This window comes from Myotis nattereri (genome assembly GCF_964212035.1).
Source record: "Myotis nattereri genome assembly, chromosome: 19".
In the NCBI taxonomy this organism is placed as follows: Eukaryota; Metazoa; Chordata; class Mammalia; order Chiroptera; family Vespertilionidae; genus Myotis; species Myotis nattereri.
The window spans coordinates 5,193,461-5,207,146 of NC_138095.1; the positions used below are offsets into that span (position 1 = coordinate 5,193,461).

The following is a 13,686-nucleotide window of genomic DNA, read 5'->3' on the forward strand; positions in this document are numbered from 1 at the left end:
TGCGGGTGACAGCCGGGTGGAGAAACGGTTTGAAAAGTGATGGGATTACTTTTGTCCTGCGGGTGGTAGGCACAGGGAGAAGCAGCAAGCTTAATGCACACAGTGGTTTTTGTTTTGTTCCTTTCTCACCTCTCCTTCTGGTAACAGCACTTTGGTTTTCCTTTGGGAAACCTGCCCACACCCTCAGTCCATAAAGTTTGGGTGGAGCTGACCTCACCCTGAGCTCCACTGGCTGGACTGTGCCCCAGGCCGGCTAACGCGGGAGCCATGCACCCCTGGCCACGGCAGCAGCTTGTGTGGGAAGCAGGGCTGCCCCTGCTTGTTGATGGCTGCTGTCCACTCTGATGGGGTGGTTCCAGTTCTGAATCAATTGTGCATTATTTCGAATTGAATTTTTTTTTCTTTGTAGTTATTAGGGAAGAGACACAGATAGGGTGACGTTCTTAATAAAGGCTGAGCACCAAGACCCAGTCACACTTGACGCCATCCCTGGAATTTTCAGTTGTGTGAGGCAGTAAACTCTTTGTTCTAGCTCTTTTTTTTCTTTTCTTGTTTTGGTCACTGGCTGCTGAAAGAGTGCCCTGGCTGATGCACTTGGTCAATCCTTTTTCTATCTGTGCTTTTTGGAGCGGAGCAGGGGCATCTGAGCCTGTGGAGGCCCTGGAGAAGACCATCACCTGCTTTGTCACTATGAAAACTCTCTGCCAGGCCGGGGGGGGAGGGGTGGACAGCAAAAATCAGACCCCTCTCTCAATCCCAGGGAGCTCACTCAGTGACTTTATTGGATCCCCATTTTCAATGCCTCCTAGAAGGGCTTTTCAGGCCATAAGTAGTTCTGAGTTGATACCTGTTTGGCCACCCCTGGCCTCTCTGTGGTCTTCCCTACAGACGGAGGCTACTATCCATGAGCCCATTTGGTAAGGGAAGTCTCTAGAAGGTTGGGAACCCCAAGAGAACATTTACACACTGTGGTAAACAGGATTACTTAAAACCATCTTTATTCTGCCTCTTAGCAACACCTTGCATTTGATTTGGGTAAAAGTTCAGGGAGCCAAACACAAAAAAACCCGCGATGTCAGAAACAGAGATGAGGATCCAATCTCCTGGAATGGCACTCGGATCCCGTGTGCTGAGGCTTCATGACCCTAATTCAGTGTCCTCCTGGGACAAGTGCTGGCTCATGACGGACACCTGGGCGAAGTGACAGGCGGAATCCGATGTCTGTCAAAGTCTGTTTTCTGCAGGGGTCCGGGGTCTTCACAATGCCTGAGATTCACAATAATCTAGGAATAAGCACTCTATGCCAATTCATTCTTATCACAACACGGAGGTACGTAGGCAGGTGTTGCTATCTCCGTTTTTCCTGAAGAAGAAATTTCACAGAGAGGCGGAGAAACTTGCCTAACATCAATTTGCATAGTCAGCCAGGGACACACGTGGAATCCAGGTGTTTTGACTCAGCCTCATGTTCATTCACTTAGAATAAGCTGCCTTTTCTCTGAGGAAAGAAAGTTCGTTATCACCGTGTCTCCGATATTCTTGAGCTCATTTTTGCCATATGTACATGTCACCTGTTGTGTTAATCACTTGATATTTGCTGAGTCCACTTATTTTTCAAGTAAATTTATTTTAACAGAAACGATATATCAAATCCCTAAGAGGAAGCCATAAATGGAAGGTAATTAATAAACATAATGACCACAACATCATGTATTACGTTCTATCTCGACAGAAGACTTTGAACCTGAGACCTGCTCTTTCTTTCCTGAGACAGGAAAGGAGCCAACATTTCAAAAAGGTGTTAAGGACCCATGAGCCCTAAACAGAGTTTGAAAAAGAATAGAAAGGGGAAATGTTCTCTGTGATTCAGTGTCATTTACTGTCGCGTCTGTAAACGACTTAAAAATTGTGGACCACCAGTGGTATGTCTCGCACTCTGTGGAACACGGGGCTGGCGTGTTCTGGCAGGCAGAATAATGGTGCCATCAAATCGGTACAATCACACCTAAAGGGCTTACATTTGACAGAAAAGAAATACAATGGGTGGCATTTCCAGGTGGCATCCAGGAAAATCAAAGACCTTGCCTGAGACTTGCAAAAAACCCAAAACAAAACAAAACAAAAAACAGAGAGAGAGAGAGTTTGGAAAAAAAGCACATTCCATAAACACAGCCAGTTTATTCCCAAGACTGGGATGGGGAGGGTGCTTGTGTACCTAGAACTGACCACTAAGTACGTTCTCTCTGTTGGGGTGGAGAGTGAGGTCCAGGTCAAGCTGACCAACGGTGGATGCAAGCAGGGAAGGGGGCCTTTAGGAAAACTGGGCCAAGACCAACGACCAGAGACTCCTGCATTTGTCTTTGATGAGGGAGGAGCTACTGAAGATTGAAGCGAAGCTACCACATGTAAAAATAAAAGGAAAAAATGCACAAACTCAGCTCTATTAGACAACGGTAAACATGCTGCAAATGTTTGTACTTGACATTGCAAATACCATCATCCATTGCTCTTCCTAGAACTCCCTCCACCCCTCCTCCCCTCCTCCCCCTGAAGAGTAATGGGATTTCCTAAGGCTCATCTCTGGAGAAGAGGAATGGACACAATGGCTTTTGCTAAACTGAAACAGTGAGATTTGATTAAAAAAAAAATCAATGGCTGGCAGATCTGGCTGTGCTGCTTGGTTTTCCTACATTTTAGACTTTAAAGTTCATTTGCCAGGGACCTGCCTCTGGAGAGTCCTGGAGGAAAAGATCTCACAGTCGGAAGTCAGGATCCATTCCTCAGAAACTCCTCTGGGGTGTGTGTGGATGAGGTCCAACCTCCTTGCGTGGGGCGACTGCCGGCTGCTCAGGATCTGTGTGGTGCAAACAGACAGAGTGAGGAGAGAAAGACAGCCGGACCAGCCTTCACGTCCTTTTTCCACGGCGATTACTCTGATTAAACAAGTGCTGACGTGGACTAGCAGAACTGCATGCTTTGGAGTCTGAGCACCTTGGAGAAACAGATTGTGTTTGGAAATGAATTTTATTTTACTCGTGGCTCCTGCAAAAAAACAACAACCCAAAACAACCCTAAATGATACAGATGCAGCAAAATGCCTTGTGAGCATTTCTCCTTAAGGGTTACTAGCACTGTTAGCATTTGGCATGCTGCTTCCAGACACTTTTTCCGCTGCATTAAATCCATAAATATGCACTTAGAAATTCATCTTGTGGGTGTGTTTACATAAATGGGATCATGCCATGTCTGTGTGTATAACTCATTCATTTATGATTCTAGTCAGTGCTTACAGCCGGCAGTGCTCTGGGCGCTGCTAATGCCACCAACAGCTACGGAGTGAGGACCCTGGGCCCAGCACTGTGCTTTACACAGTTTAATCTTCACAGCCTTACGAGATAGGCACTGTTTTTTTAAAATTATATTTTATTGATTTTTTACAGAGAGGAAGGGAGAGGGATAGAGAGTTAGAAACATCAATGAGAAACATCGATCAGCTGCCTCCTGCACACCCGCTACTGGGGATGTGTCCGCAACCAAGGTACATGCCCTTGACCGGAATCGAACCCGGGACCCTTCAGTCTGCAGGTCGGCGCTCTGTCCACTGAGCCAAACCGGTTAGGGCTGCCCCCCCCCCTTAATATATTTTTATTGATTTCAGAGAGGAAGGGAAAGAAAGAGAGAGATAGAAATATCAATGATGAGAGAGAATCATTGATTGGCTGCCTCCTGCACACCTCACACTGGGGATGGAGCCTGCAACTCAGGCATGTGCCCTGACCAGGAATGGAACAGTGACCACCTGGTTCATAGGTCAATGCTTAACCACTGAGCCATGCCAGCTGGGCAACAGGCACTGTTTTATCCCCATTTCATAGATGAGAGAACTGAGGCACAAATTGGTTAAAAGGGCACATGGCTACTAGGAGGGAGCACCTGGATTTAAACCCCAACAGTCTACCTTCAAAGTAAGCACCCTGAAGTGTTATGTTCTATTACAGGCAATGACGGGAATGAGAATGTTCCTGGAGTTTTCGTTTCAGCAGGAGGAAACGCCATAAAAACATATATCTATGTATTATATATATATATATCCCATGTTCAAAGGCTGTTAAATCACATTGTTTACCCATATCTTCAGAAAAAAAATCACTTCTGTCGTGGTAAACAACCTGCTTCCCTATTTATAATGGTCTGGCCCTCTAGCAACTTCAGCTTGAAATTATAGCTAATTTGCCTACAAACGTCAGGTGGTCATAATAATCTGGCCACTCAGTGTATATAAAAGCCTAAGTAACTGGGTGACCGGTCGCTATGATGTGCACCGACCACCAGGGGGCAGATGCTCAATGCAGGAGCTGCCCCCTGGTGGTCAGTGCGTTTCCACAGTGAAAGCACCTCTCAGCTGACCAACGGGCGCCAGACTCCAGGCTCATGGTTGTTGAGCGCAGCTGTGGCTGTGCAAGCCTCTCCCCCCTCTGCGGCAGCGCTGCTGAGTGGAGGCTGTGGCAGGCCCAGTGGGGCCGGGATGAACGTGAGTGGCGTCTGGCTGCTTTGCACACTACTACACCCCTCAGGGGATGTCGGCCTGATGGCAGTCCGACATCCCCCAAGAAGTCCCGGATTGCAAGAGGGGCAGGCCAGGCTGAGGAACCCCACTGGTGCATGAATCCATGCACCAGGCCTCTAGAGATTATATATTGGTACATAACTACATCTGAAATAGTAGAGTAAACATATAAATGTATAAGTAAATGTGTATATATAATTTCTTAGGGGGTGATACTAGGAAGAAAGGTAAAGTTGGACAAGGGGACAGAGAGAAGAAGGGTGGGCTGTGGGCACTGTTTTAGCCAAGTTGGTCAGGGCTACCCTTTCCGCTAATGTAACATATGAGCAAGTATCTGAAGGAATGATGGGAACAAGCCATGTGGATTTCAGGAGGAAGGAAATCCTAGGCAGAGGGACCCGCAAGTGCAAAGGCCCTGTGGCGGGAGCACATTTGTGTTGCTCCACCAAGAAGGAAATTCGATGTTACTGAAGTGGAGGAGTGAGAGGAGGGTGCTGGGAAGGAGAGCATGTGGGGCCTTATAAAGCCAAGCAAGCGAGATTTCCATGTTTGAATTGTAGGGTGTATTCTATCCCACAGGTGAACCCACTGCCTATTTAACCATTTCCCACTGATGGACATTTAGGTTGCTGCACCGTTTCCGCTATTTCAAACGCAGCCGCAATGAACATCGCTGTTTCTCACCCTGGCTGCACAGAATCATCCCCAGCGCCCTGACACCTACCCGTGTCCAGCCCTGTCACTGGAGATTCTCGTCTAACTGGTCCCGGAGGGCTCTGGGCGTTGGTATTTTTTAAAGCTCCCCAGGAGATTCTAATGTGTGGCTAAGGGGAAAGAACATGCCTTTTCGTGCACCTGTCTCCAGGGGGGACACTGAGAAGTAGAATTGCTGGGTGGGAGAGCACATGGATTTTAAAGTTTAATAGCTGCACCCAGTGGACCTCCCAGAGCCTTCCACCAGCAGTGGAGTGTCCAATGCTTCACACTCTCACTGACCTTGATATTGTCTTTTTAATTGCTTCAATCTGCCAGACAAAGGAAATAGAGTATTCTGTTGTTGCTTTAGCTTGTGTTTCCCTGGTTACCAGTGAGGCTGAACATCTTTTTCATGTTTATTCTGATTTCTTTGTCCATGTCCTCCCGTTTACAGTCTTTTCAAAGCAAAAATCTTGCCATTGTTAGTGATGATTTGTCTTTACCTCAATTTATCTAACCCAACAAAGAAAGTCTGCCGAAACCGGTTTGGCTCAGTGGATAGAGCGTCGGCCTGTGGACTGAAGGGTCCCAGGTTCGATTCCGGTCAAGGGCATGTACCTGGGTTGCGGGCGCATCCCCAGTGGGAGATGTGCAGGAGGCAGCTGATCAGTGTTTCTCTCTCATCGATGTTTCTAACTCTCTATCTCTCTCCCTTCCTCTCTGTAAAAACTCAATAAAATATATTAAAAAAATAAAATAAACACGACTATTTTTTAAAAAAATATATTTTATTGATTTTTTACAGAGAGGAAGGGAGAGAGATAGAGAGTTAGAAACATCGATGAGAGAGAAATACCGATCAGCTGCCTCCAGCACATCTCCCACTGGGGATGCGCCTGCAACCCAGGTACATGCCCTTGACCGGAATCGAACCTGGGACCCTTCAGTCCGCAGGCCGACGCTCTATCCACTGAGCCAAACCGGTTTTGGCAACACGACTATTTTAAAAAAGAAAAAGAAAAAAAAGAAAGGCCCTTCTGACCTTCTGGGAATAGTTAATCTTCCCCATTTTTCATCACGGGATCACATCAATTCTCTGAAGACATATCGGTGCAAAACAATTCGCAGGAAGCCTACTCCAGCCAGTAGCATAGGACAAAAGATGAATTTGCTTTTGTGTTTTTGCAAACAAGTCAACTTCTTGTGCACCTTGATATATATGCTTACTTCCAATCCTAATGCAATTAGGACAGGACTCATTCCAGTCTGTTCATAAGACAGAAGCGTTACCAGTGCAGAAGGGGTTACTGTCTGCTAATTCTGTGCCTGATGATGGGAGACAGGTAACCTTGTTTAGAAGTCAAGTTCTTCCTCAGCGGAAACCTTGGCACACGAAGGCTCTTATTTCTAAGAATGACAAGCATTTCTGACACACAGTGGTGGCGTGCCTGGCTCTCGAGACACCTACTAGACCACCAGAGGTGTAAGTTCAGTGGAGTTGGTTATATGGGTTTAATGTATGGACACCGACGATTCATGTTGCTCCAGAAGACAGAAGTCAGTGCTTAAATGGAGCTGGAGGTTCTGACCACCCCTGGCTCGAACTTGGACAGGGACATGACTCCTGTGCCACCAGTGTGAGCTCGGAGAGCGGTCCCAGTGATGCTCAACCCAAGGGACATCATCTCTTCCAACCCTGGAGGAAACTCTGGCTCTAATGGACTGATCAGGGTATGGTGTGTGAGACTGATAGGGTGCCCCCTCTGGATGCTTCCAAGATCAACTCTGATTATAAAAGCTCACCTTTGCCCTGATGTTACAACCTAATGCCTGTGTAAGAGGAAGCTCCACCACATGTCATTTGTCATCCTTGTGGTAGACAACACCTGTCTCCCTCACACCCAAGCTTTGTCACGGCCAACTGGTTTTTGCTGCTAAGGAAGTTCCACTGAATTCCACTGGGCATCAGATATGTGACCGTGAGCCTGACCACGAGGAGAGAAAGAAGAGGGAACTTGGGAAGTGGGTATACTTTCTGGAGAGGATAGGAAGCTTCTACCAGGTATCTTAGGAATGTAAAAATGTCCTGTCTTGCCTGGCCGGTGTGGCTCAGTGGTTGAGCATTGACCCATGAACCAAGAGGTCACCGGTTCGATTCCCGTTCAGGGCACATGTTGGGGTTGCAGGCTCAGTTCTCGGTAGGGGGAATGTAAGAGGCGATTGATGATGTTTCTATGTCTGTATCCCTCTCCCTTCCTCTCTCTAAAAAAAAACAATAAAAACATATTAAAAAACTTTAAAAAAAATTTTCTGTTTTGGGCAGGCCACCAAGGCTCAGGGGTTGAGCGTTGACCGATGAACCAGGAGGTCATGGTTAGATTCCTGATCAGGGCACATACCCAGGTTGTGGGTTCAACCCCCGGTGGGGGGAGTGCAGGAGGCAGCCAATCAATGATTCTCTCTCATCATTGATGTTTCTATCTCTCCTCCCTTCCTCTCTGAAATCAATAATATATTAAAAATAAAATAAAATATCCTGTTTTGTGGCATATGTCCACGCAGGCAAAGCCCTAGAATAGTGGTCCTACAATTTTAGAATACCTAGAACTATTTTTGGGGGGATGATGTCTTGTGATAATGTACATTTCAGGGCCACTCATGGTCTTGATCAGGGCCCGGCAATCTGCATTTCCCAAGCATTCCCGCTGAATCTGTTGCAGGTGGCTCTGAGAAACATGATCAGAATAACCCAGCCTTGCTTTATTCCTCAAGGCATCAGTCAGCAGGAAGTCAAAGCCTGCAGACGTGACTGTGGCCAGGGGCTTGAGTGACTAGGGTTGATAAGTGGGTGTCTGCAGTATTTAAGTGCGCCGCCTCTGTGTCTTTCCACTCTCCCTAGCAGCCGGAGAGCAAGGGATTTCATGGCTCTGAGAGGCTGCAAGTTTCTGCAAGTTTCTGATTCCGTTTGGAAAACTTGCAACATCAAGGTCTGATTTCTATGAATGACAGACAAGCATTTTTAATGCACAGTGAGGCGTTCCTGGCTGTCTTTTGTCAGCACAGCACTCTGTCAAAAACAGTGGAATATTTCAGCTCAGTGATTCCCAGCTCTGACGGATTTGATGCCACAAAACTGTCTTTCCTTGCTCCACAAACACCCGTGGCTTACAGGGGCTCCCTGTAAAATCAGGAGGGAGAGACCTTTTTATGAGTTTGGGTAAAGGCTATCCTGACCCGAGTCTATTCCAAGAAAATAAACTACCTGGGGTTTTGATCATTTGGAGGAGAAATGATTGGTTACAGTTTCCTTGATAAAGATAAAACAATTTTTTAAAAGGCAGGGACTTTGAGATTAGTTACAGTTTTATTGATAATGCATAAAGAATACTTTTTTTAAAGGCAGGACTACACAATTTTAAAAAAGGCAGTAGCCTACTTCAGACAGTTTTATAAAGGAAACTTGGAGAACTCATATTCAAAGCTCTTGGTCTTGTCTCTGGGCCTGGTCAGCCGTAAAGTCTGGTTTTCCCAGCCCCTCCCTGGAAGTCCTTGCTGCCTTTTCAGATCCTTACAAAAGAGCCTCCCTGCGGGCACATCTCCTAGGCAGTAACTTGACTCCCCCGGAGTTAGATACACATTAGACTGATGAGTTTGCTGATGGAATGAAAACTGACCACTCTGTTAATGACTGGCAGTGGTTAGAGGTTCTTCCTTTTGCATTTGGGAAGGAGGACAAGTGCCAGGTTTTGGCAAAAACGGTTCTCCTGGCCACGTGCATCTGGATTCCTGGGTGGGTGTGGGGAGCTGGAAAATGCAGATCCCTGGGCCTTACTTCAGACATAGCGAGTTGGAATCCATCAGTGTGGGGCTTGGATGACAACATCCCCTAAACCTTCCCAGGGAACTGGGAGGCAGCCCAGAGTTTGGGAACCTGTGGGCTGTAATTTTCCATATTGCCATTCAGTCCTTCCTATGGCTGGGAAATTTTATTTCAGAGGATGACTGAGAAATGGCCTTGTTGTTGGACTTAACGGAAGATAGAATCGATTCCATTCCCTAGTTTCACACAAACACACACACACACACACACACACGCACAAGCACACACACATGCACGTGCGCGCACACACATACACATACACAAATGCGCGCACGCGCACACACACATACATACATACACAGATACATACACATATACACATACACATACACACATACACACATATACACACATACACACATACACATACACATACACACACGCGCGCATACACACACACATACACACACACACACGGCAAGCCTTTCAATTTGAGTTGCCCATGGGTTCCTATTCTGGAGGCATTTTTGTGTTCTTTGTTAACATGGAGGGAGAGGTGTCTATGGAAAAGGAACCTGACCATACAGACAGGGAAGCCGATTCTATCCTCACTCTGTTGACAGGGAAACTGAGGCACAGAAAGTTTAATAACTTGCCAGGGTGGTCTGTGTGGCAGAGCTAGGATTGGAATCCTGGTAAAACTGGTGCCTAAGTCCATGTTCTCACCACTGTGAACACTACTTCTTAGGAGGAAGGAGCAGAGAAGTGACTCTCGCTCACATTTTAGAACTATTAACAAAGCCTCAATCACACGCATATACACATCACTGCCTTGTCTCCACGTAGAAATATGTATGTTAAAGATGGACAAAGTCCCCATATAGGAGGACTTCTGGGTCCCTTATAAAACTTCTTGGATGGTGTCTAATGGGCAAACTGAAATTTGAAATCCAAATTGCCCACCAGAGACTGTAAAGTAGATAATCTCCAGGTTGCTGATGTGGTTGTTGTATGTTTTTGTTTTGTCTTGTTTTGACAAAACATGTGTTTAAGCAATGTGAACTGATCGTCAGCATTTAAAAGTCAGGAGACTTGAAATGAAAACCCAGCTTTCCAATGTCTTTGGGAAAATGGGCCCCATGGAGCCTGCATTCTAAGTGGTAACGATTAGCTGGAGCAGAGTGGTGGCTGCTCCCTTCAAATGGTACTCTCTAATTTGCCCCAGTCCCCACCACACCCTATTGTCCCACAACCAGGCTGCTTCATTCATGTATTTTTTTTTACTAACTCCTGAAGTCTTTTGATTTTCTTTCCCTTGGCTCTGACTCATCACGTGTTGTTTCATAGGTTGAAACCTCACCTACCAACCTCACATAAAACAATTCTGGAGGTAGCTGCAGGGCGAGTGCCATCCATTGGCCTTTGTTACTGACTGTACCAGAAGGCACATGTTGGCTTCGAGGCTGTGTGGTGTTGTGGTTAAGAACACAGTTTCCAGAGCCAGATATTCCAGGTTGAAACCCTGCCGTTACCACTCGCTAGCTGTGAGACATCAGGCAGATCTTTGATTTCTTCACTTCTCTGAGCCTCAGTTCCTTCACCTGTGAAACGGGGATAAGAATACCTCATGGGGTTGCTCTGAGGAGTCCCTGAGGATTGATTCATGTAAGGGCTTGGAGCAGTACCTGGTATGTGAGTGTCCGCCACTATTATTATAACCCACTTAGCTCAAGCTTGGCTCTGGGAAGTGTGTATTTTCCGAAGTCCCTAGGAGTTAAGCCAGGACTTGGCCTTGTTCTCCTGGAACACACGCTATCCTTTGAGTCTGGCTCATGAGTTCAAAGCCTTGAGCTCGATTTAGCAGCATCTTAAGTTCTCAGGTGCTCTCCCAGGCATGATAACAATAGTAGTGTCAGGATTAAGAAATGGTTTGCATTTTTTGTGCACCAACTAAGGAACAGACTCCTTGTTATACACATTTTGTGGATCACCTAGTTCACCTTCACAATAGCTCTGTTAAATGGGTGCTACTATCATTCCCATTACACAGAGGAAGAAACAGAGGTTTAGGGACATTAAGCAGATGGCTGTACTGCTAACCCGGCATTCTATGGCGCCAGACTTCCTGGTTGCAAGTCCCCCCACTGCCCCACCTTACTGTGAGACTTTCAGCCATCTGCCTCACGTCTGTTCCCTTCTTGCCCAAAGCCCTCCAGTCTTTCCTTTGTGACACTCCCTGTTTTGACATCTCCTCCTCCATCCAGCTGCCCTGATTGCTCATGGATCTGGCTTGTACCATAGGAAGTTTAGCTATTGTAACATCCACTATGCTCTTGGTTGCCAAGGGAGGGTTGGCTGATCTGGCAGGCTCAAGGGTGTCTTCCCCCCTCACTCACCCATTGACCCCTTCTTGGAATCAAGCCAAAGAGGCCGACCTACTCAGCTCCTGGTAAATGGTATGGGAATAACTGTGCTGCTCTGGCTGTAAAGCTAAAGAATTCCCCCGAGTTCTTACCTGCCTTTCCAGGAGTTGTACAGAGAGACACAGATGGATTGGGCCTCTCATTTCTGAGTCTTGGTTGTCTGTCACATGACCTTACCCTCTGTCTAACCTCTGATGGGAAAGGTCATTGATTCTAGCAGATGGAGCCCATCTCAGCTGATCACAGAAATCCAAATAAATTTTCCCAAATCCAGAAAGAAACATCAACAGCATCCATCTCCTTATGAGGCGAGAGCTCGCTGGCAGTACCAAAAGCATGTGGTGACCCTTCTGCCCTTTGAGAACATTTTGGCTAGTTTAGTGCAAAACCATGTTGGAACTCACTGAGCAGATCCGAGGGTCGGCAGAACAAGTCATAATCCCAAGTATCCCCTTTACGCTCCCACAGTCCTGCTCTCTCACAGTTAGGTGGGACGGGTGCTTTGTTTTAGCCAATTGGGAGTCTAAGTGACATCTGCCACTCCAGGGCTCAGGCAGTGGAGACCCAGGTGGGATTCTCTGGTCTTCTCTCCCCTGGGTTAGCCTGAGGGGGCCTCATATTTTAGATCAGGGGTTGGAAAACTATGGTCCAGCCTGTTTTTGTAAATAAAGTTTTATTGAGCACAGCCATGCCCATTCATTCACATATCATATATGGCTGCTTTTGTGCAAAAATGGCAAGAGTTCAGTAGTTGGCACTGAGATGGTGATAGAGACCATATGGCCTTCAAGGCCTAAAATATTTGCTATCTGGCCCTCTATCGGAAAACTTTGTTGACCTCTGTTCTAAACAGAGCAGCTATGATATGCTGGAGCTCTGGATAGCTTGGGGCCTCGAATGATCCCATGGAGGAGAGACTCTTCCCAGACCTCCATGGCCCATGTAACCACAGCGAAGAAAAAATGGAAATGCTTTTGCTTGGGATTGTCTGTTACCAGAGAATAACCTAACCCAGCCTACCCGATCCCAACGGGCATTATTCTACATTGGGAGGGATTCCAAAAAGCCTACTTACTTCCTTGCGAAGTGAACTGCACAAGAAATACCGATGATGAGAAGGCCGATGATGATGGAGGCGATGGCCACCCACTTGGCATTCCTCCCAAGCCGCCTGGATCCTTCCACATCTCCATTGTTGTAGCTGTTCAGAGACTGAGGGACACAAGGGAAGAGCAAGTGATGACAGACAACCAACAAGGAAAGACGTGCTTCTCAGGCTGATCTGAGCAGGCAACATATAATCACCTCCTACAGGAAGCCTTCCCTGAACTCCCAGGCTGGCTAACTTCCCCTTCTGTATTTCCTGATGACTTCCATCTTACCACAGCACATTGAAATGATTGATTTGGCCTCTCTCATTAGAGTGTAAGTGCTATGTGGGCAGAGACCATTATCTTGTTCAAGTGCCCACTGCAATAGTTGTCATGGAGAAGATGCTAGATAAATATTTGTATAATGAAAGAATAAATGGGTTTACTGTCTCGTCCATGAAAACAGGAGTTTGCAAACTGTGGTCCATGTGCCACCTTCAGCCTGCTGTTTTGTAAATAAAGTTTTATTGGCACACAGCCACACTCATTTGTTTACTCTTGTCGGTGGCTGCTTTGGTGCTACAGTGAGTGTTGGATAGCTGGGACAGAGACCTAAGGCCTAAGAGGGCTAGAATCCTTATTTGGTCCATGATGGGCAAAGCTCTACTCCTGCTCTAGAAGATTGATCCATGATGTCAGGGACTTGGGCTGACCTGTTCACCTCTATGCCCAAGTCAAACTGTCATTCACCTACTCAAACAGCCTTCCCGGATGTTAAAATATCGGAATGTTTCTGTATTGGCTGGTAAATAGCAGCTACCCCTCCAATGTCCCAACCACCCTGGCCTCTCCCCTGAGCTCCCCTGACCTCACTGCGATCCAACAAGTAAAGGGTTGCCCCTGGGCCCAGCAGAGCATCCAAGTTTGTTAATATTTTAAATACTGCCCATTGTAGGAGCTCACGAAATACTGGCTGAATGAATATGTCTGTTTCCCTACAGAATGTGGTTCATTAAGGGCATGTTGGGGTCCCCCTGGAGTCTAGCCCAGTTCCAGGCAAAGTGAGGGTGCTCTGAGAATGCTTGATGC

The 13,686-nt window shown here is 46.7% G+C and overlaps 1 protein-coding gene across 1 annotated transcript in view; it reads right to left on the bottom strand.

Annotated features, from left to right (window-relative positions):
• Positions 1-983: 983 nt before the first annotated feature.
• TMEM233 (transmembrane protein 233) overlaps positions 984-13,686 on the bottom strand; it is a 31,147-nt gene continuing 18,444 nt past the window's right edge. Inside the window, exons 2-3 of the mRNA XM_081114061.1 lie at positions 12,582-12,718; positions 984-2,854 (exon numbers count right to left, since the gene is read on the bottom strand). Coding sequence (XP_080970187.1) covers positions 2,848-2,854; positions 12,582-12,718 — 144 coding nt within the window. The 3' untranslated portion in view covers positions 984-2,847. The remainder of the gene's footprint in view (positions 2,855-12,581; positions 12,719-13,686) is intronic.